The sequence below is a fragment of the Typopeltis vanoorti genome, chromosome 16 (genome assembly GCF_054136105.1).
Source record: "Typopeltis vanoorti isolate ZY-2024b chromosome 16, IOZ_Tvanoo_1.0, whole genome shotgun sequence".
NCBI classification, from domain to species: domain Eukaryota; kingdom Metazoa; phylum Arthropoda; class Arachnida; order Uropygi; family Thelyphonidae; genus Typopeltis; species Typopeltis vanoorti.
This window is the reverse complement of record NC_143564.1, coordinates 59358243-59383731: the sequence shown is the minus strand read 5'-3', so window position 1 is coordinate 59383731 and position 25489 is coordinate 59358243. Positions and strand designations below refer to the sequence as shown.

The 25489-nt window shown below is 36.3% G+C and overlaps 1 protein-coding gene across 2 annotated transcripts in view; it reads left to right on the top strand.

Moving 5' to 3' along the window:
* Positions 1-25489, top strand: part of raptor (regulatory associated protein of MTOR complex 1) — a 512095-nt gene that overhangs the window by 178850 nt on the left and 307756 nt on the right. For both annotated transcript variants that reach the window (XM_090406523.1, XM_090406522.1), the window contains exon 12: positions 2790-2894. In XM_090406523.1, coding sequence (XP_090262649.1) covers positions 2790-2894 — 105 coding nt within the window. The remainder of the gene's footprint in view (positions 1-2789; positions 2895-25489) is intronic.

Genomic DNA, 25489 nt, shown 5'->3' with positions numbered 1-25489 from the left:
GCTAGATTTATTCATTGCATGAGGATTGTTTATGACTTGCAGTGCAACCAGTTGGTGAGAATCATTTGGTGTTTACCTGGGAGGTGGCTAAACATGTGGAATTTTCAGTTAAGAAGTAATGCACATGGAATTTCAATCTAATTATGATTAATTCAGGAGACTGCTGGGAGTAGTGCTGTGGCATGAAGAAACTGCAAGGGCTGGATGTTGATTGTGTAGGGAAGATGATAAAGAGAAGGATGTGGCAGGCTTGCATACCTAGAAACAGGAGGATAAATCAAGTGAGTTAAAATGGATGAGTAGCATCATTAGCAGGAGCTGAAAAAATATAAATAAAAAGTTTGTGAAAGGAATTTGAAGAAAAAGGCAATCAGAAAGCTCACAAGTACAATTCACAGCCAGAAAGATAACAGTATGGTAAGGAAGGCAAAAATAAGATTGAGAGGAAATTAGTTGTGCAAGCTAAAGGTAATACCAAGGAGCTGTTTAAGTATGTGGCATGTAAAAGGAATAATGATTATGGTAGAATAATTTTGATGAATGCTGATGGTAGGGAGGTGACAGAAGTAGATGAAATAGTTGAATTACTGAGTGATCACTTTTCAAGAGTGTTCACACTTGTTACTGCACCTATCTCCTCTTTTCAAGTGGAGATAGGTGCAGTAACAAGTGTGGCAGCAGCTGTGATATGGAAATAGAGGTCGATGACCTGGAGGTGCATAGAATATTAGAAACGCTTGATGTGTGAATATAGTGATAGGATTAGATGGTATATCAATCTCCATATTGTAGGAATGTGCTATGGAATTGGTAGTGCCTATGACCATAGTGTTTAAATCTTAGTTCTGATAGGTCCCAAAGTAGCAAAAATGGTTCCATTGCATAAAGGAGGCTTCAAGATTGAGGTATTAAATTAGTGACTAATCAACATCTTAGATTGGGATCAAAGTACTGTAGAAGTTAAGGGAAAAAGTCCAAGAATCGGTGGATAGGAATGGGATATGTAGGAGACAGCATGATTTTGTCTAAATAAAGTGATGGTGAGTTGGATAAAGGTAGTTACTACTTGGTAAAGGTATTTGATAGAATTCTGTATGGAATCGTGTTACATAAATTGCAATAAATGTGGTTGATTATGAAGTTGTTAATGTTGATAAGCAGTTCCAGGAGAAAGACTCTCCCATTCTGTCCCTTTGCTCTGCACTTGACTACTGTTTAATTTGTGCATTAATGATATAGAAAATATGCAGTTGTTTGCTAGTGCAAATTTGATAGAGGAATAGTTAATAAAGATGATTTAACTAAACTTGCAGTATGGCAAAAGGGAATGTCTATCATTTTAATATGGCAGATTATAAGGTTATGCATTTGGAATAAAAATATTCTAGCTGTTAAAGATACCAAGCAATTTTATATAAACTAGGTGTTAATCCTCTTTCCCAAGTAAGCAAACAGACAAGTAAGTAAGTTTGCACCTGAACGTAGTTCAAGTCTGAGGCAACTTGTTGTAAAGGTGGAGTAAGTTCTGATCACTGTATTTTCCCCCTAATGCGAAGCACATTCCCTTGTGGAGATGTATGATGCTATGCATTAAAGGCAAGGGCCACTACCCAGACCGGTTTCGACCTTTATTGAGGTCTCATTAGTGGAAGCCAGACCTAAAAAAAATACCAAGGTTGATGTAATGCAGAGCTTATAAATTTTACCTAAACAAGTTGCCACAAGGTGCTTTGACCTTATTAAATAAAAATCTCAGGATGAGAGTAAGATATAGAAAGTTTTGGTGGATAGCGAGTTGAAGGAGGGCATGTTCCAAAAAAGTAGTTATTAGTAGTTATTAGTTAAAACTAATAGGATTACCTGGTTATTAAAGAACACTCCTTGACAAGAAGAGATGAGATTATTATCTTTATTTTTAAAGCCTTCGTAATGAAGCACCTGGACTATTGCACACAGCTCTAGTCATTTGGGTTTCATCGGCATGAGGAAGAGGAGTAAGTGACCAAGACAGTGGAAGATGTATGGATGCTTCTTATGAGAATTGGTTGAAGATGTGTGGGTTACAGAAATTGGCTTATGAACCACAGTAGAAAAGGGGAGATATGATTATGTCATATAGGTTACTTTAATGTTATCATAGGATTGATATAGAGGAAATTTTCCAATATGTGACATGGGTAAAGAACTAAGGATCATCCCAGGAAATTTGACAAGAGTATGCAGTCAGGAAGAGTGTGAGGACTTCTTGCTTGGAAAGTGAATGAGTGGAATGGGTTGCCAGAGGCTGTTGTATGGACTGCTTTGTTTGGTGAATGAGTTAAAAGTAATTGTATTGTAAAGATATTGTATAAACATTGATGAATTGGCTAAGGTCTCCCTCAATGAGTCTGAAGACCACATGGAGAAGGCTGTGTAATAATGATGATAAATTGCATGATTGGGAAAAGAGATGGGTAGTTCTTGAAGATGCACGAATTTGAGTTTCTGTTAGAAAAAACAGGTTTCATCTTATAGATTGCAGATAAAATTAACAACGAGGGTGGAACTAAGAGCAAGTGCATACATGAATGAATCTGGAAGACTTTGGTTTTATCTATATGAAAATGGGAGTAACATGGAATATTTTAAGATTCATTTAACTAAGCTATATACATACAGTAGTTCATACACCTTCTTTGTAAAGATTTTATGCTTAAGTTTATAGGTTGTTCTTGTAAATACTTTCAGAATATTTTTAATTAACTGTTTAAAAATGCACTCATATATATTGTTCATTTACTTACAATTAGGAACTCTTTCACAAACACCTTACTCACAAAGAGTCTCCACCTGACATTGTTCGAGAAGGGGGACACAAATACTTTTTGAATGCTCTAGCCGACACCTTTATGCCTGTAAGTGGAGCTATTTTATGGCTTTCTTAATTTATTTTCTAAATGTGTTAATAATGTGTTTGTTAACTTTATGATCAGTTTTTTTTTTTCTTATTTTCAGCACTGAAATTTCAGAGGGTGTTATTATTATTATTATTATTATTATTATCTGAGATATCCAAGGAAGGCTATAAATCACCCAAACCAGCTGTCGTACCTTCTCTTAAATTCATTCACATTAGATACTCACTATCCCTAATGACTATATTCCACTCATTCATTGCTCAGTGAGAGAAAAACCTAGCTTTTGACCCTTTCTTGACTGTGAAAAACTAAACTTCCGAGGATGCTCTTGTGTTCTCTCTCCACATTTCCATATAATGAAAAAATTTCATTAGATGCTATCCTATAACACCCATTCAAAAGTTTACAGACTTCTGTCATATCACCTCCCTCTTTCTTTTCTGTTAACCCAAGTCTGTAATAAGCATACTCATAATCTGTCTTCATAATCTAAATCCCATAATCCAGATATAATCTTTGTAACTCTTCTTTGCACTCTTTCTGCAGCTTCTTTATCCCCCTTGTAATCCGGGAGACCAAATCTGCACACAGTAATCCAGGTATGGTCTTATGAAAACCTTATAAAGAGGCAAAATGACTTCCTTATCCTTAGATGTCAAGGTTCGCTTTAACATTGCAATTATCCTCTAAGTTGTATTTTCAAATTTTGCTATGCGAACTTTGAATTTCAAAATCCTATCCACCAATATGCCAAGATTCCGAGCCTCATAGTTTATTTTGCATACCCAGCTAACATAATATGCTGATGGAAATCTCATCATGCCATAGTGCATAACTTTACACTTACTGCCATTAAACTGATAGCCATTTTCATTTGCCCAAATTTACAGCCTATTCAAATCATTTTGTAAGTGATGGATATCAGTAACATCCATGATTGTTCTGCCTATCTTCGCATCATCAGCAAACAACTGCACTTCTATTAGACCCTTCCTAATGTTGTTGTTATCATTACAGCTTATTATCATATTATCATCATCATGACACCTCCAGGGAGTCCGCAGACTCATCGAGGGAGCACACCTACTCTACAGCTCTCTGTCTCCACTAAACACCAACTACAACTAACTGCAACTACACCATCTACCGTCCACCACCACTAGTATTTCCATAGACAATCACAAACATCTATGCCCACTGCGGGATTCGAACCTGCAGCCTTTTGGCTGGAGAGCAGATACACTAACCACTCGGCCAACCAAACCGGCCAATAAATGTATAGATTGAACAACAATGACCAAAGGACTGAACCCTGAAGTACACCACTGGTTGCCTTAAATCTGGCAGATTCACACTCACCATAGACCACTTTTTGATATTTGTCTGTCAATCCACTGATCCAAGTAAATATATTCCAATCTCATATACTCCAGTTTATGCAACAGCCTTTTGTGTGGTATCTTATCAAATGTCTTAGCAAAATCCAACATTATCATAGTGTATCCATTTCCTTTATCTAACTCGGCTGTAACATTGTTATAAAATATGAGCAAATTGCTAAAACATACTTCCTTTAGTTTAGGATCTGCATTCAATAAAGTTATTCTTCCACATTCATTCTTTCTTTTGCTTGTGGCATAATGATAAAATTCTTTTGGATTGCCTTTAGTCTGCATAGCCAAATTTTTCTTTCTGTGCAATACTCTTTACTTTTCTGGCTTGAGTTTTATATGTTTCATAAACTCTTATTCTCACAATATTCTTTCCACATCATCTTCTTGTGGATCTCTTGCTTAATAAGGTTGCACATCCATTTTACTCTCAACCCATTTATTCTTCAAGCACTAGAGATACATTCAGATACCAGCTCATTTAAGTACTTTGTCAAAAATTCCCATGCATTGCTGACATTTTTCCCATTCTGTAACTGATACCATGGGACCAAAGATAGTATTCTCCTAAGTTGATCATAATTTCCAGCTTTGTAGTTTAACATGTAACCTATTCTAAGGGGAAGATCAATATAATTAGATATTTCCCCAAGAAAGCACAGCAGATCACTGTCACCAACTGGTGATAAAATAGTCATATTTTTAACAAAGATCACATCTGATGCTATGAGCAATAATTCAATAAATTCCTCTTCATTCTTATCATCAGATTTCTCTTTTACCCAATCAATGTTTGAATAATTAAAGTCACCCATAATGAACACTCGTTTAGTACCCATACACTAAATTGGCAATGCATTTCTTCATCCCCTGCAACATAGCTACCAGATCTGTAGCAACATCCTGCCAATATATATCATTTTGTTAACTTTCACTTCACATCAGATAGTCCCAAAATATCTGCTATATGGGACATTGTTATCATCGTTTTCTTGCATTCGTAATGGGCTTAAGTCATCTGATGTCATTAGTAGTACTCCTCCTATCCTACTGTCATTTCTAAAAATAGTATATCCATTACACTTGATCCCATTTACCATATCTGATTCTGATAGCCAGGATTCACTAATGCCAACAATCTTAGGCTACATCATATTCAATAAAGTAATGAATTCAACCTCTTTGTTTCTTATGCTCCTGGCATTTGTGAATAGACATAACATATGACCACCAAGCCAATTCTTATAATTAGATATGCCATCTATTTGGCCTTGCTGTAGAACTTTCTCTTTTCCCTTTCCAGACATACTCAAAATATCCGAATCCAAAGCATATTTTTCTACTCTTTTCCAGATACATAGCCATGTTTGAAGCCATGTCTTTATCACATTTGCATACTATAGCTGACTTTCACACACATTTTTCTCATTCCTTCCTTGATGATCTAGTTTCCTTGACTCTCTGCATTAAGTTGCATACCAGTAAGTAATTTTTCCAGGCTCCTGATGCCAGATGAATTCAAGTGTATTCCACCCCTCTTATACAAGTCTTTTCTACCATCAAACATACCACATTTACAAACTTGCATCCATTTCTTCTACCAAAAAAATTATCTGATAATTTCTTTAGTTTTGAATGCTAAGGAAGTAATTTTGCATTTCCACGTTCGTTAATATCAATATATCATCTAATTAATGAATCTGCTACATATATATTACAGAATACTTACCATCATTATAGGTGAAATAACATTTTACGAAATAAATAAATTAAATAAAATCATATATCTTAAAACAGTCAAGAGAAATCTTTTAGGGAGTTATTAATATACTACTGGTTATTTAACTATAAACAGAACGATATCAGTTAAGATATATTTTTCTCCCCTCTTCCAGCTGAGTATTTGCAATCGTATTTGTATTGATGTTAATGATGTGTAAAGTTGTATGTGTAAACCTTTTATTAACTGACACATATCTTCATTGCCTGGAATAGCTAATATTTCACTAATAGTGAAATATTGGCTATTATTTATTTATGAAATAACCTGCTGATGCTGCTGTTTGTGATTTAAAAGATTGAATTGATTCGTGTTCTCCCTCCATCTATTCACTATCAATGAAATGTGTATATACTTTTAAATTTTCGTTAATCTTTTGTTACTGTTTTGAAACAGCTTGCCTTTAATGAATTGCAAATTTAGTAAATGATTTATTCTGTCAGATTAACTTGTTTGATATTGTAATCCATTATTTCAGTTTATATATTTCTATATATATTATGTAATTCAGTTTATATATTTCTAACTTCATATCTGACATTTGATTGTGTTTAGAGAATACTTTCTAACTGCATATTACTCATGAGTGATTTTGAAAAGTAGAGAATCTCTGAGAGATAGCACTAAGCTTTATAGCAGATAGATAAAAAAGAGGTTTCTCTTTTTTTAATGAGTGCATTTTTTAGTTTTAGGCTTAGGATAAATAACTGTATGTGTGTGTGGTTATTTCTCCTCTCTTTCACTCTTACCCTTTGGTCTATATTTATCCACTTCCTTTGGTAGCTGATATCTTTTCATTGTATATAAATGTTCTTTCCTTTTCTCTCTATATTCCTTTACTTTGTATTTTCAAACTTTTAAGCATTTCAAATACCCAGCTTTCTTCTAATTGTTTAATTTTTTTATGGTCTGATTGTACAGATCCTTAAAAAATCTCATTTCTGCTGACAGTATTTTACTTTGATCTTTCACACTTATACGGACTACTTCACATTACAAAATGTGAGCCTGAGCAATTGGAATGTGGTTCAGCAAGTGGGGAATGAAAGATAGAGTGAATAGGAAAAGCGTTAAAGTGCAAGAAACTGGGAGAAAAGAGAAATTATTGTATGGCAGATTCAATGATAAGAGAGATACTTAATGAGAAAGTGACAAAAGCATGTTTCCCAGGTGCAAAGATAAATGATGTTAGTGAAGCTGTAAGTTTGCAGAAGAAAGAAGTGATCAAGTTAATTGTTTTGGCAGGCACAAATGATTTGAAACGTGCAAAATATGCAATGAGAGAGGACATGAAAGATTTGTTGGAAGAAGCAAAAATGAAGTGTAGGAAAGTATAGATTGTGAGTCTGCTGCCTTGGTATGATAATACAGCATTGAGAAGAAGGGTCATGATTGTCAGTGAGAAAATTATGTTAGAAAGTGTGGAGTTTATATATGTGTGGAGTGAATTTGATGAATGAAAGGACCTCTATATGCCTCATGGACTTCACTTGAATGGTTTTCGAGTTAGATGCTTGGAGAAAGTGTTCACTGAGAATTTGGGATAGATGAATATGAGTGCAGGAATGGTTGTGAAGAGCTGCGTACAGTTCCCCAGGTTTCAAATCTGAATGAGCAGGTAATGACATTATGTAAAGATAACCTTGGACCCAGGGGAATGTTGATATGCATGTTCACAAATGGCCAAAGTATCAGAAATAAATATTCTGGTTATCTGAGAATGACATAGTCTTCATACCCTTGTTACTGTACATGCAGTACAGTAACGAGGGTATGAAGTGCCTGTGGCAAGTGTCTAACTTGCACCCACTAACCCAACGCAAGTGTCTAACTTGCACCCCCCTAACCCAAAAATTACAAAAATTTTGAAAAATTTAAATCTAAAAAGTAAATTTTACTAAATGTTAAATACTTACTATTAACCCCATCAGAGTTGCAGTGTGTTGCAGAATTTGTGTCTAAAGCAGTGTATTGTCGAAATATAAAAATACAATATAAAATAGTGGACTTTTATATCTATCTATTTATTTATTTTTATTTTTTACGTTTTGTGCCCCAAACCTAGTTGCGCCGTGGTGGGCGCCTCTTTCACCATGCCTTTGTTATGGCACTGGTTACATGAATAGAATGTAATCGATGTTGTATTTTCAGAGAAGATAGAGGAATTAGGACAGGAGGAGTGGTATTATTAATGATAGCTGAGAACTTCAACCAACAAAAATAGAAGTTAAGGAAAATTGTAGTTTTGAGGGAAATGATTCATTTGCAGCTGTCTGGTGTGAGATAGAGGCCAATAGGACAAAATGTTTTGTTTGTTGCTGCTATAGACTTGGGGGACCAGAAGATGTGGATGACATGCATTTGTAATATTTTCTGAGTGTGTGTTGCTCTGTGTCTCTAATATTATCTTTCTATCGCTTTAATTACTTGGCCGGCTGCGCCCCTTGAGATATTTTACTATTGCCTTTCTCTCATGTAATCCACTATCTGTGTATCATAATTCACTCTTTCATGCAAAGTTTATCCTACCTTTTGTACTTCCTATTGTATGCCTAAGGGTACTGGAAATTTATTTTCTTTTAGACTGCTCCACCAGTATCCTTCTCAGCATAAGAATTGGTAATACGGTCTCTGTTCCCTCCCTCTCTAACATAAATTCCTTCCAATCAATTAACATATACAGTCGTGGTCCACATGCACATTATCGTCTCTGTTACCCTATTTGTTTCCCGCTTACATGCCCGAGTTTCTTTTGAAACAGTGCATTGTAAGTCAAAGATCAGGCGGCACTCTATTCATCATCATCATCATGAATCATGGGCTCACTGCCCATTGATGTCTGATGCCTGTTTCACTATCTTCTTCCACCTTTCTTTGTCCAGTGCACAGTGTCGCAGTTTTTGTACACCCATTCCACACCAGTCTTTTATATCGTCTATCCATTCTCTGTATGGTCTACCTCTTCTGTTTAAACCATCCAAAATACCAAACATAAATGTCTTTATCTTCTGGTCCTCACTTATTCTACAGATGTGTCCAAATAATTGCAGCTTCCATTTTATAATCTTCTGCATTAGATTCTGTTTTGGTTGTATCTTCTGATAGAGCTCTTCATTGGTGATTTTCTCTACCCATCCTATTCTTTGAATCTTCCTGTAACAAGTTCTTTCAAATGACAAAATTCTTTTTCTTGATTCCTTATTTATTACCCACGTTTCAGATCCGTACAGTACACCGCTGAAGATGCATGTTTCCAATACTCTTAGTTTTGTTTGCAGACTGATCACTTTACTTTTCCAGATGTTATCCATGGCCTTCAGATTTGTTCTTCCCTTTGCAATTCTGATCTTTATTTCTTTTTTACAGTCCAAGTCATATGTCAGTTTACTTCCCAAATATGTGAATTGTTCTACATTATCTATATCAGTTCCATCCACTTGTATCTTTTGTTTCATGTTCTTCTCACCAAATACCATTGTCTTTGTTTTTTCAAAGTTCATAAGTCTAAATCTCTTCCCTTCCTCATTTAACAATTTCAGTGTTTTTTTGTAGTTCTCTTTCATCTTCTTCAATAATAACAATGTCATCTGCAAATCTCAGATTGTTAATTCTCATTCCATGTACAGATATTCCTTTGGCATCTTCTTTCATTTTATCCATTGCTCTTTCTAAATGTGCGATGAAAATGCTTGGTGATATTGGGTCTCCCTGTCTAGTACCTCTGCTTGTTTTAAACCATTTCCCCAAATCATCACCTATTCTAACTGCTGCAACTGCATTCTGGTAAACATCTTCATCATCATCATCAAATTCCTGCCATGTACCCTCAAGGGGTGTACAGGATATGACAGTACTACATGAAAAAATTACATCATTACTAACTTCCTATCTACAATTTTCCTCCAAATCAGTCTGTTACTTGTCAAGACTCCAACATTATCAGATCTTATATTTCTATCGTCTAAGGCACTTTGTACCGTATCAATCCACCTATATCTTGGTCTTCCTCTGGGTCGTTTTCCTGCCAACCTGGCAGAGAACACTTGTTTTGCTAATCTTTCCTCTCCCATTCTATTTAAGTGACCATACCATCTGAGATTAGCTCTGCTAACGCATTCCTGGATGCTGACAATGTCAAGTTCTTTCCTAATATCCTCATTTTTAATATGATATTGCCATTGATGCCATCTGTTCACGCCTCTAATCTTTCTCAGGACTCTCATATCTGAGGTCTCTAGTCTTTGGTCAAGTGTTTTACTTCTGACCCAGCTCTCAGATCCATAAGTTAAAATTGGTTTGAACACTGTCTTGTATACAGCTAATTTAGTGTTCCGACTAATTTCTTTCTTATTCCATATGAATTTATTCAATTGACTTCCCACGATACCAGCTTTGCTGATTCTGTTGTCTATTTCTATATTTAGTTTACCATCTTCAGTAAAGATTGTGCCTAAGTAGCTGAAATGTTTTACTTGTTCCACAGGTTCTCCATTCACAACACAGTTGACATTTTCAATGATTCTGCCTATTTTCATTGTCTTTGTCTTTTTATTGCTGACCTTCATACCATATCTATTACAACAGCTATTCAATTTAGTCAGAGAATCTTGCAGACTTGTAGCGGATTTATTTAGAAGTATAACATCATCCGCATAAAGCAAAGAGCTGACATTAACATCTCCAATTTTGATATCAGGTTTAATACCACATTCCTTCATAATGTGATCCATATAGATAATGAATAACAGAGGGGATAATGTACATCCTTGTCTCACACCAGATTTAACATTAAACCATCTTCCTGTACTTCCTTCAATTCTAACTGCTGACTCACAGCTCAAATAAAGACTAAGTATTGCTTGATATAATGCCCCATTGACACCATATAACTGCAGCGTATTGAATAGCTTCTCTCTTGGCACCTTGTCATATGCCTTTTCCAAATCGACAAAACTTAAATACAGATCTTTGTTATATTCCCATGCTTTCTCGACTATTTGTCGTAAAGTGAAGATCTGATCCTGACAGCCTCTATTTGGCCTGAATCCAGCTTGTTCTTCACCAAGCTTTTCTTCCACAATTCTTCTCAACCGTTTCTCAAGTATACTTGCATAGATCTTGCCTGGAACACTCAGTAGGGAAATACCTCTGTAATTCTCACATTCGGTTTTATTTCCCTTTTTATATATGGGTACTATGAGAGCTCTACTCCAATCATCGGGAATTCGTCCCTCTGTCCAGGCTTTCTGAACTATGCAGTGCAGCCACTGTAAGACTCTTATACCACCATACTTCAGCATTTCTGGTCGAATATCATCTACTCCTGCTGCCTTTCCACATTTCAAGCCTTTGATGGCTTTTTCTACTTCAAGTATGGATATGTATTCCTGACTGCATGCCTGGTCAGTGTTTTTTATCACTGTGCTGTCATCACTGCTTGTTTCATTTAGCAGTTTTTCAAAGTAATTACTCCATACTTCAAGGATATCTTTTTCTCCTGTTTTCATTTCACCTTTATCATCTCTAATTCCTTTTACAGCACTCTTTCCTCCATTCCTAAGCTTCTTCAACAACCTCCAGAATATTTTGCTACCTTCTTGATATTTATTTTCTATATTCTTGCCAAAGTCCTCCCATGACTTTTGCTTAGCTAGTTTTACACAGTGTTTAGCATTCTTGCATTTGTCTCTATATTCTCTAAGAGCACAAGCTGACTTATTTGACAGGAACTTTTGATATGCTTTCTTCTTTTCCTTCACTGCCTCTTTAACTTCCTGTGTCCACCAGGGAGTTCTGATTTTTTTATCCTTGCACACAACCTCACCACATGCCTCTCTGGCAGAATCAATCAATGTTTCCTTCAGAGTTTGCCACTGAATCTCCAAGGTTTGGTTCTCAAACTCTTTCATTTTCTTTTCAATAATATTTCTGTATTTTAGTCTACAGTTCACATCTGAGAGCTGCTCAACTTTTATTCGCTTTAAAACTTTCTTACATGTTATTCTTTTCAACATGAAATTCAATTTTATCCTGCTCAAGACTAAATAGTGATCACTTCCAATTTCAAATCCTCTGTACACTCTGGTGTCCTGCACCAGGGAGAAAACATCACTATCAACAATAACATAGTCAATGAGACTTTTCTTATTCCTAGCCTCTTCTCTCCATGTGAATTTGTGCACATTTTTATGTTGGAACATGGTGTTAGTAATAACCAGTCCATGTCCTGAGCAGAAATCCAACAGATATTTGCCATTATTATTAGCTTTGCTCTTTTCTCCAAATTTTCCCAAAATATTTTTGTATGTCTCACAATCATTTCCTACTCTGCTATTCAGATCCCCAACAAGGACCAACTTTTCCTTTTTCATTGTGTCAGCTGCTTTTTCTAAAGCCTCAAAAAATTCCTCCACTTCTACCTTAGTAGAACCTTCTGTGGGACCATAGGCACAAATAAGTCTCATTGTCCAGTTCCCCATTCTCATATTTGCCCACATTACTCTACTTGAGACTGACTGCCATTCAAGAAGATTAGCCTCGTATTTTGTGTTGAATACTATGGCTACTCCTTCTTTTCCTTGATTGTCATTGCCTGAATATAACATTTTGTATTTATTGCTCAGAAAGATCTCACCAGTTTTTGTCTTTTTTGTTTCAGTCACCCCTATTATGTCGATCTGGTACTTATCTAATTCCTCAGCTAGCTCCATTTCTTTGCCATTCAGGCTTCTTACGTTGATAGTACCGATCTTTAACTCTGGTGATGTTGAGTTGGGGTTTGTTTTCAGATTTGTTCCAGTAGCTGACTTTTCGCTGTTCGCCCTGGTTCCCTGGCGAAAACAACGGGGGCCTTGTTTAACCGGGCGACGCCCCAGCCGGCATGAAATTTTGTCATGTTGTACCATCATTTTTTATTTTGGTTTAACCAATAAGAATACAATTTGGTCGGCTAAATCCCAAATTGCCAGCCCATCCTCGTTCGTTCAGTATCAAAGTAGATACCCAACAGGGTGCACCACGAGAAGGTGAGGATTGGACATTAGGTCAGAAGCCCTGGTCGGTTCTCCGCATTCCTTTAAAGGCTATGTGGAGGTCTCCTCTCAGTTATACAGCTTTGACCCTTAAGCACCCCATCTTCTAATAAACATCTTCTAATATGGCTATTAGTTTTTTATCAATTCCATAGGATTCCAGAACTGCTAATGTCACTTTCTGGTCAATACTGTCGAATGCTTTCTGAAAATCAACAAAGCAAGTATATATGTTTTTGTTTTTTGTCCTAGCTTTCTCTGCTATTAACCTCATTGTCAAAATCTGTTGAATTGTAGTTCTATCCTTCCTAAATCCTGCTTGCTCGTCTGCAAGGTATGCTTCTAATTGTGTTCTCAATCTTTCTGTCAATATGATCATCATCACTTTACCAAGGTGACTTATCAAGGCAATTGTTCTATAATTTTTACATTCTAGCTTATTTCTTTTCTTGTATAATGTTACTAATATTGATTTCACCCACTCCTCTGGCATTTTCCCTTCTTTCCATACCATATTGCATAGTTGGTGCATTTCTGTAACCATACTTTCACCACCATATTTAATCATTTCTCCAGTAATGTTATCGTTACCAGGACTCTTGTTGTGTTTCAGCCGTCCTATTGCTTTTTCTACCTCTTCTCTTAAAATGTCCATATCATGCTCATTACCTGGTGGTGATATCTGCTTCAATTCTTCAATGAGTTTCCCAATGCTATCTGAATCTAGTTTTTGTTCATATAACTCACTACAGTGTCTTGTCCACTGCTGTACAATTTTTTCTTTATTCATCAATACTTTGCCCTTTTCATCTTTAATTGTGGTCTGTTTTGGTTGCCACTTTCTATTAATGGTTCTGATCATTTTGTATACCTCCCTTGTTTTATGCTCCCCATAGTACTGTTCTATATTGTTGCGTTGGACTTCTAACCATTTCGTTTTATCCATTTTGACTGCTTTTTTCACCTCATTACACTTTCTTCTATATTGCTCTTCTATTTGTTCTGATGTATCCCTTCTTATCTTCAACATTCTTTTCTTCTGTACTAACTTCAGTGTTTCTTGTATAATCCATTTCTTCTTGATTTTCTCTTCTTCTGGCACTGTTTCTTCAACTACATCTTCTATCGCCTTCATTACTCTTTTCACTCTTAAATTAGAGTTTTTTTCTTTCTCCACACTTTTAAGTTTCTCTGCTAACACTGTTCTGTACCTTCTTCCTATTTCTGCTTCACTTATTCGTGCTGTATCTCTTCTATTCTGATGTTGGGGTTTATATTTCTTTTTCAGTTTCATCTTGATGTTTGCAATCACTAAACTATGGTCCGAGTCTATATCCGCTCTTTAAAAAGTTCGACATTGCTGTACTGATGTTATCCATCTTCTTTTAATCATATCAATCATGTTTTTGGTTTTCCCATCATTTGATCGGCACGTCCATTTTCTACACTCCTTTTGTTGGAATCTTGTGTTACAGATCATCATCTCGTGGTCCACAGCAAATTCTAATAATTTTTCACCTCGTTCATTTCTTTCTCCGAAACCATATTTTCCCATGACTTTTTCCCAACCATCATTATCTATTCCAACTTTGGCATTCCAATCCCCTTCAATAATTAGCACATCTTGCTTTGGTATTGTTTCTATTGTCTCTGTCAGATCTTTGTAGAATAAGTCAATAGCCTCATCTGTGCTGTCAGATGTGGGTGCATATATCTGGACTATTGATATGTTGAATGGCTTTACCTGAAATCTTGCTACTATGATTCATTCATTTACTGGTTTGTAGCCTAACAGTGCCTCTCGAGCTCTTTTGCTGAGAAGGAAGCCAACTCCTGCTTCGTGCATGGTGTCATGTCCCGACCATATTACTTCGCATCCATTGATCTCTCCAGATGATGTCCATCTCATCTCTGCCAATCCTAGTATATCTCACCGATATTTCTTCATTTCCTTATGAAGTAGTTCTAATTTTCCTGACATCCAGAGTGTCCGCACACTCCATGTTCCTACTGATAACAGTTCTGTTAGTTTCAGTTTCTGTTTCCTTTCGGTATCCCACTTTTCGATCCAACCCCTATTGCTCGATTGGTATCGCGGGCCTTGTTTATCCGAGCGATACCCGAGCCGGCATGTTGTAGCTGTTGGTTGTATAGGCATCAGATAACAATCGTGTTTTTTCTTTACGGTCAGAGCATCGACACTCATCTGACCGACCCTCCTCCTTTATCCAGGCTTGGGACTGGCATGAGACCCCTAAGGATCCCATGGCACTCTATTGGCATAGATTAAACATTTATTTACACTAAGATAAATTACCAATTATATGATGGAGGTATTACTTCTTCTACTTATCCATTAAAGTAAAAATGTTAAACTTCCTTTGCGATTCTTAGCAATTTAACAACATAAATATTCATACACTTTCCTGCTCTCTAAACAAAATTCCTAGCATATTCACTATTAATCAAATTGTTATGCTCAAGTTATTTCATAATACTTGGTATTATGAATTAATTTGTCCAATTACTAACAAGCAAAATTTCACTCATAGACACTGCTAAATTTTAACACCTTAATCTTATCAGTCCACTACAAATAGCTCTCTTATGTTACACATAAAATACATGAAAGGAACAACTCACGTAAGCTCTGTTATCTTCATTGCGCACTTATTCACGGTTCCAGTCTAGAGTCCTATGCTTTTCCTCCGTTGCAGGTTTTGGATTACTTACTATGGGATCTCGTGACCCTGGCTTCTCATCAGGGATGTTGGCGGGATCTGGAATGCAAATTTCCGGCACTCATGAGCTCGGACAAGGGGATCCAATGTACGGATTACATGCAATCTCGTCCAGGCAGCGATGCATTCCTCTTTGGTGATTAGGTTTGCTCCTCGGTCAGTAGCTTCCAGCGACCTTCCACCGCAATGTCATCAGATCTAGACGGCCTCTGGTGGATCGTCATCCTTCTCTTCTCTCCCTCCTTCCGACCTCTGGCGTGACCTAGTCAAATAGTCTCATCCTTGATAATCAACTGCCGATTCTCGATATTCTCGTTGATGCCTTTTACCCTTCTTTCTCAGAACCTTGCATGAAGGGTTGAGACCCCTGAATATTTCGGCATGACTCCTTGATCTAGTGCACTCCTAAATCCGTTTTGTCGGACAGCGGAACCTTGTCTGATCTGTGCCGACCCTTTTAACATTGACCTTGAAGGTGGTCATATACAGAGCTCATATACACTTAGTCAGAGCAATAACATAGTTTCTGGTGGCAAAGCATTACCCTTGTTCTTACCAATTTTAGACATTCTTTGTTTACAAAGTTTGAGCAAGTTAATTCCCATCGGATTACTTATAGGCTTTTAGCATTCTTTATACAGTGACACACAAAGGTTATTTTTATAACAATCTTTTGAGATGTAACCTCTGTAAAAGTCGATGTAAGGCACATAAATAAAATTCTAAGCTACATCGAATTTTACAAAGACCCACCCCTTCATGAAAAAAATTTTAAGCCATAAATGTGGATGAAAACATTTTTCTTTACACTGTTTCTCTGTCATGTTTCATACATTCTCTGGGTCAGACAACACTCAGGGTTATCATCCATTTTTGAGCTGGGAAAGCAGTCAGTCTGATCAATGGACTCTCTCTGGTGTGACTTATGATTGTCATTATTTCTTGAGCATTTAATTCCCTTTTGATACCTTGCTCTCTTTCTATTTCTCCTGCTGCCTGGGTGGTGACTTTCACTACCACCTCTTTCTATAATGTTCACTTCTATTACACCCTTGACATTCTTTATCATGGTCTCTATATCTTCCTTTACATTCACTTCCATCTTGACACTCGAGATGTATAAGGTTTCTCCTCTCCCTCCCTTTTACTTGTTGACTATCTCTAACAGTTGGGGTATCAAGCAAAGAATTTTCCCCATCTGTTTGACCTGAAATTATACATTCCTCTGCTCCCTTCCTTTCTAACTGGAAATCGTCGTTCCCTGTGTTGTTTCACATCAATATTTCTGTCAGCACGATGCCTTTGGGTATCTCTCTCTTCCGGACAACCTGCTTAAATCCCATTATTGAAATTTCCTTTGTAGAAAAATTGCAGGAGAACCTATGTTTCTGTAAAAAGTCAGTTCTGAGTACTACTTTTGCCATAATTCTAGAGGTTTCTGGGAGAATTAATAGCTCCGGTGAGACAGTCAACTCAAAACCAGGCAACCATATGTCTACTTTCAGTTTCCCCGAGGTGTAAATACTGGGGTTTGCAATTTCATTCAACATGACAGGCCTTTTCAGCACACTGATACAGTTGGATACCCGGAATCTCAACTTCCTGAATAATGATCCGGTTATAACCGAAACTTGGGAACCAGTAACCAGTCTAGTAAAACTTTGCATTGTAGCCCTCTTATTTTTCTTTGAATTACTGTCATGGATTTTTCATGTTGACCCGTAATGTTTCTTTGCATTTTCTTTGCTCTTTGTGTGTGATGGCAGTGTCGTGACGGCTTTTTTCTTGTCGTGTTCTAACTCCATCTAGCCTTAAGTCACTTTTATAATTAAAATAACCAATTGCGAAGTGATCACCGATCTAAAAGTAAGGAAATTTATATTTATACTGCGCCACCTTATTCTTAGATTAGTCTATGTAAATAGTAGGATCAATTCTTAATTAGGTTAGCAGTCATCTCATTAGGCCGAATTATCTATTATCATTTTTTTTACTTGGGGTTCCCGCAAGATTCGAATGTTTATGAACGGTGCAATAATAAGGAATTCAGGCAAACACAATATTTAGATCAACAAAATAAAACATTTAATATATGATACTGTACACCCCTTGAGGGTACATGGCAGGAATTTGATGATGATAATATATGATATGGTTAACAAATACAAGAACTCTATTTTAAAATGGAACTATACAATTAACTTAACACATCTTCTTAGTTCACTGATGCTAATTCAATGTTCTAACTTTCATATACTATTCACAGTCTCAAAAACACAAATCTTCTTATCTCGAGTTAATATAACAATTTCACATTTTATTCAGTCTTCACAAATCTATCAGCTCAATGTTTATATTCACAGCAGGCAATAAACTACGTAAGCTATATTCCAAGCAAATATATTCCGGTTCTTGAACATCAGAGATATATCACAGTTAATGCTAGAATAGAGAAACTTATACAACTACTCTTACCAGACAAATTCTTCAATACATCAAATTATTGAGAGAGCACTTATGAATTAACTTAATTAACATTAGCGGAACACACATAACAAATATTCTCCATAGTTTAAACTGTATTACTGTAAGTCACACTTCACTATTCCAAACAACAGTAATTAGGTACTAATATCTTTTCCTGTTCACTTTTCTCCAAGTAATCAATATAACCTTTTCCTAGGGCAACATAGAATTTAATCGTAATCCAGATTAACTGGAACTAATCAGAATTTTCGCATTGACTGTCTAGTTTCCCTTTATCTGATTACGGCATCAACCTTTCTTCATAACAACAGCAGATTTCACTTATAACATTAAACTTTATGTTTCACTACTTATAGGTTCACTTCCGAACGCTATACTCATAAATTTCTGCCCTGAGGATTTTATAATCTTGGTTCCGCAAAACTCTCTCCTCACTCGCTTAATAATAATTCCTTTCTTCCTTCCCTGTCTTATCTATCTATCTATGACCTTTACTCCCTTTCTGTTTCTCTCTCTCTCTATGACCTTCACTCTTACTTTTTCGTTCGAACGCCACGCTCTACTCCACTCGTGGTTGTTTACGCGTGCGTCTCCATGACAATAGACTAAACGTAAACATTTCGCTAATGTAATGTATGCTCTCTTACTACTAGATGAGTGATTACATAACATTAAATATTTGACAAATAAGAACAACAGAATATTTAAGCTACTTCTTCAACCTTTTGATTACGTATACAGTTAAATATAAAATAACACTTTACGTTACATCATATATATTTGGTTATATAAAATTCTATACATTTTATTATTTCATAAATTAATAGTAGGTCAGGTTTAGAATAAACATTTAATTAATAATTCTTATTTAAGGAATAATAAATAATTTTATATAAGTCATGATTAATATTTAATAAGCAATGTTTAATTATTAAAATTTAATAAGCTTTGCTCTTTGTGTGTGATGGCAGTAAGTTACCACCATATTAGATTCAAATCGCATTTTTCTATTGGCGTTCCTTCTACTGTTAAAGCAATATCTGGCAGTGTGCCCAAATTTGTTGCATCTGTAGCACTGGAGTGCTTCTCTCCTGTTTTCCCTTTCGGTAGATGCTTGTTCAGGACCTAAATTTTTCATGGAGGTTTTTTTCCTTGAGCTCTCCTAACTGGCTGAGAATGGAGTCAAGTTTTTCCATCAAGGATTGTTGCAGTTTCTCTACCTCCTTTTTGATTATAAAATGTAGTTCATTCCTGTCAATAGATTCTGCGACAGTCAGTCCATTGTGGTCTATGTTATTTATTTCTACAGCCTTGCTATTTTCATCTCTTCCTCCCTTCTGTTGATCCCTAGTCTTTGTCTTTCCTTTAGGATATCTGGATTTTTCTCTCTTTTCATCTCACTCTTTGGATCTGACTCCTTTTTTATTGTGTGAATCTGACTTGCATTACATGCAGGATGCAGGTTACCTAGCCTTTCGTCTTTTTCTTTTACTGCCAGTTAGCATTCCAAATTATTAATCTTCTTTTTGTATACTGTTTCTCAGAATTCCTCTCTCACTCCTAACCTGAATTGGTTAAAGACTGCCCAATCAAGATGGCTCCTTTCATCAGTCGAAATGCTCAAGCTATTAGTTAAAGTTCTGTAATGGATTCTTTTCTCTCCTGTGTGCACTTTTGTAGCATCACAGGTTTGGGCCTACACTTCTAACCTTGGAAAATTGGGATATCAGGGTATCCTTGAATTTATTGTATTCCAAACTGTCTTTCAGTATAGCAGAGGAATACAAAAAATTCTTGGCCCTGCCAATCAATTTATTTCATAATATGATTAGAAGTCCGACCAGTTGCTGACGTTCCTTAATTTCTCTACAAACTTAAAGAAGGACAACACATCATCATCATTGTGGTCCTCTCCAGAGAATTGTGGGATGATGTGAAGATTAACTGTTCTGAAAAATTCCCTGTCCCCCATCATGTTGCTGCTGGTGGCTTCTGAGTTAACGCTGTTCACATTCATGATTTAAAACTTTTCTTACAATATATATATATATATATATATATATGCACTCTGATTCTACTTAGTTGCCTGATCTTTTTACAAAAGAGTTTCAATCCAAATAACTTGTGATATATTTATTTTGGATTTATCCTGCTGACAGCAGAGGCATTGTAATATTTTCTGAGTGTGTGTTGCTCTGTGTCTCTAATATTATCTTTCTATTGCTTTAATGACTTGGCCTACTGCACCCCCTTGAGATATTTTACTATTGCCTTTCTCTCGTGTAATCTATCTATGTATCATAATTCACTCTTTCGTACTTCCTATCGTATGCCTAAGAGTACTGGAAATTTATTTTCTTTTAGACTGCGCCTCTCGACATAAGAATTGGTAATATGGCCGGCAGTTCCCTCCCCTCTCTAACATAAATTCCTTCCAATCAATTAACATATACAGTCATGGTCCACATGCACATATTATCGTCTCTGTTACCCTATTTGTTTCCTGCTTACAGGCCTGAGTTTATTTTTGCTTCATGTCATCTTCATATCATGTCAGAATGGTAATGGAATTTGTACAGTTACCAAGGGATACTTACCTGAAATGACATGTGATGGAGGGGACCAGGGGTTTGAGAGTGTTGGATCTGGTAACAGCATCAGAAGATGCTATCTATAACTACAGTAGTTATAGTTATGACTCTTCCTCTGATTGGGGAACATGACCATGCTGTCTTGTCCTGGGAGGTTGCTCAACATGTGGAATTTTCGGTCAAAAAAGGGTTTATGTGGAACTACAAAGCTGGCGATTATGACAAACTTAGGAAGCAACTTGGAGCAGTGCCATAGCATAAGAAGCTACATCGATTGAATGTCATTAGTGCATGGGAAGCAGTCAGGTTTGAGTGAAGCAGTATCAGACTCCATTCTCAGGTCAGAAGGATAAACTCAGTAGAGATTAAATGGATGAGTAGCAATATAAAGCAGGAGCCAAAAAAAAAGGGGGGGGGGGTTGGGGAAAGTGATCAGCATGCTCACGAGCAATATTAAACACAAGTAATAACGGTAACAAGCATAGCAAGGAAGGGACCTAAATCAAAATCTGATTTATTCATGGCAAGCATGGCTAAATCAGATTTTGAGAAAAAAGTAGCTAAGCAGGCCAAAGTAAATCCAAATGAGTGTTTTTACTATTTACTATAGCAAGTAAGAAAGAATGATTACAGAAAGATAACTTGACTCACTGCTGATGGTATGAAAGCGACAGAAGCAGAAGAAATAGTTGAGTTACTAAGTGATTAGTTTGCAAGGATTTATCATCCATGTGGTGACTTTGCCATTGTGACATGACAGAAGCTAATGTTAGGTTATTTATTTTGCAAATAAATAACCATAGTAGATGAACTCGAGATACTCACTATATTGAAAAATATCACTGTGCAGTGGGTCTGGACAGTATGTCAGCTCAGGTGCTATGAGAATGTGCATGTGAACCGGCAGTGCCTCTGACGAAGTTGTTTAATCTAAGTCTCAACTCTGGCAAAGTTCCAAGGGAGTGGAAAGAGGGTAAGATGGTTCCATTGCATAAAGATGGCTCCAAGACAGAAGTATCAAATTATAAACCAATTAATATCGCTAAAGTAGTGGGTAAAGTATTGGGAAAGTTGATTAAAAGTAAAATTTTTGAATGGTTCGATACGAATATGATACTCTATAGGGAACAGCATGACTTTATAAAAGGGAGGTCTTGTCTCACAGTACCCATTTTATAATAAGGTTACAGCAGAATTGATTAAAGGAAATGCACACATAATACTGCGTCTAAGTCACAGTAACATGGAACTTCATACACTCGAGAACATGCTAAAGGATGGAGTTATCCTTAGGAGAGTGGATCAGAGTTGCTAATTTAACATTCAGTTTGAATGTGGTGCAAAGGCTATGTTTTATTAGTACTTTGGCTATCTTTTCTGATGTACCTCTGACATAGGGAATAGGAATAGTGATGTTTTGTTCTTGTGTGTTCAAGGAGTGAGAAGTAATGGGCTATGTAGTATTTTATTTATTTTGTAAGAATTTTAGCCATTGGCGAAAAAGGGAGCAGATGTTTAAGTTCTGTGGATAGAACTATATCATTAGAACAAATTGCTCTGACTTTGTGTATAAGTGTTTTTAGAATACCATATCATTGGTATTTTAAACAATCACATGATGATGTGATCGTTTATGTAGATATCATCCCACATGTGTTGGCTTTCTGTAAATGGAAAAAGATAGTGATCCATATGAAAGGCTGGCGATTAATGTGTCAAGTAAAGGCAAATAGTTATTAGATTATTTTTCTACTGTGAAGTGAATATTGGTTTGTTGGCTGTTTAGGTAGGTGACAAAAGTATTCACAGCATCTTGTCCATGGGGGGGCCAAATGACACACACATCAAAAAAGTGTAATCACACTATTGGCTTGTAGGTAGCTGTGGTAAGAATTTTGTTTTCAAAGTGTTCTATGTAAAAGTTAGTTAAAGGGGAGAATCCATAGTAGTACCATTAATATATTTATAGATTTTTCCTCTCCATGTAAAGTAATCTCCATACATTGTATATTTGAATAATTCAACGATATCAGAGAGAAAATTAGACTATTAAATGAAGTGTCTATTAGTGGTACTCTAGTAAATAAAGAAGTGGCATCAAAATTAACTAACCGTTATGTCTGAATTTTTAAGGATATGATTTTTAACTGATAATTTGCAATCGAATGAATTTTTTGACAGAAGTAGAGGAGTTGCCAGTGGGGGGGACAAGAGACTTGACTAACTGTTGGGCAAATTTAAAGTAGGGCTGTATGTAGCTATAGGGCATAGGGGAATATTAGATTTGTGGATTTTAGGTAATCCACAAATATGTTTGGTTGGTCTATGGATGGTTTAACATGAACCAATTTTATTTTGTTGATTTCCTTGGGCCAAGAAGTCACTTTTTTCAATAATTTGTGGACGTTTTTCTTTTGAGACATACTGGGATCTCGATCTATAATTTGATAAGTAGAACTGTCACATAGGAGATCTTGCATTTGTAGTCGTAATCCTATTGATTCATGATAACTGTCACATTACTCTTATATCTTTAGTAATAACACTATTTTTATTCTTATATGATACTGTGTCTTATCGTATATAATACTTGTATGATATAACATTTTTAATGCAGCTATTTCATTTTGTGGTATATTACTTTTTGGTGGTTTAGCCTTGTTTAGGATGCTTGCTGTGTCTAAATGCACATCTTTAGCTATGGAAGATTGTAAATTCCGTGTTCTACATTCATCATGATTTATAGTTTTGGAACTTGATTGAGTGTAATGGCATGTTATGACCCAGACTGAGAGCATTCTCGGCTTCTTTTGTAAGCACCTGTGATAAAGGTTAGGGATCTTGGGGGGAGGGATGATGGCCTTGAAATTCAGAGGACATATTGCAAAATCTCAGAAGATTACTTGGATGTCGAAGAACACATTGAACAGTAAAGATAGGTTATTATCCCTTTCATAAGGATGATAACCTTATGAAAGGTTATCATCCTTATGATAACCTTTTCATAAACTGAATCATAGTCAACACATGGCTATGATTCAGCCACGTGTTGACTATTGTGCACAGATTTGGTCGCCTGTGTTTCTAGGAGACTGGGATAGTGATGGTGGTGGAGAGGATTCAGAAATGAGTGATCAAGCTTGGGACTGATCTGTGGAATGTTCCCTATGAGGTTAGATTGGGGTCCCACAAGGTTCAGTTCTCTCACCGATCCTTTTCCTTCTATGTATATATCAATGATCTACTTCAGTTGACCTCTAACCCAATACACAGTTTTGCAGACGACAGCACATTACACAACTTGCTTCGGCCCACAGAACATCAACCACACTGCCCTTAATTCTGATCTCCAAGCCATCCTCCAATGGGGCTCAGATAACCTCGTCAACTTCAACGCTAGTAAAACCCAGTTCTGTCTTATTTTTCACAAAAAAGAACCACTTTCTCCAAACATTGTTTTTGATAACACTCAAATTCTCACACAAGATGAGATTTCACTTCTCGGAATTACTGACATCAAGACTCTCCTGGCATAAACACATCACAACCATTGTATCCTCAGCTTCCAAAAAACTAGGTTTTCTCTTTCGCTCAAGACACTACTTCACCTCTAAACAGCTGTTAACATTATACAAATCATAAATCTGCCCAGCTATCGAATACTGCTCTCACATTTGGAGTGGGGCTCTTAAAAGCTCACTCAAAATGCTTGACTCAATACAGAGGAGAGAAATTAGACTGATAAATGACCCATCTCTCACCAACTTGCTCCCCTCACTTTCACATAGATGCTTGGTCTCTGCAACTTGTATATTCTATAAATATTTCCATGGGAAATGTTAATCGGAAACAGCATCAATAATTCTCCCACTCTATACTAAGCCCATTGACACACATACAATTGTTGCCGAATTTTCACAGTACACCTTAAAACCCACAGAACAAGTTTCTTTTCCTCCTCCTTCATCCCTTCTACTGCGGTATTGTGGAATAGTCTTTTCCCTGACGTATTTCCCAAGGAATACAACATACAGGCTTTTAAATCAAATGTAAACAAGTTTCTCCTTTCCCAACCCACTACCCATATACAGTACTAAAGTACTATAGGTTGACCAGCCAACCTCTCATATAGCCCTAAAAAAAAGATTGAAGGTGTGGATTGCAGAATTTAGTTGACAGGCGGAGGTTAGGGAATGTGATAAAAACTTATGAGGGGGGGAAGTTTGGAAAGTTCTGATAAAAATCTAGAACAAAAATTATATTAAAACAGCTGGTTATAACAACAAGAAAGAACATATCTTTAAATCCTTTAATCTCCATGTTTTATCAAATTGTAATAATCTGTTCTTTTTTTTTAGGATATATAAGATGACATAAATTAATTTTTGTTCTAGGTGTTAGATGTTTATCAGCACTTTTAGCCCCCACCCCCTCATATAAGTTACTAAAGGGATTCTATAAGATTAACAAAAGGGGTTGCACTTGGAAGTTGTCTAAGAGTGTGGTTAGTGAGCTTGTGTGGATCAGGTTTTTTACTTGGAGAGTAGTGAATGAGTGGAACGGATTACCAG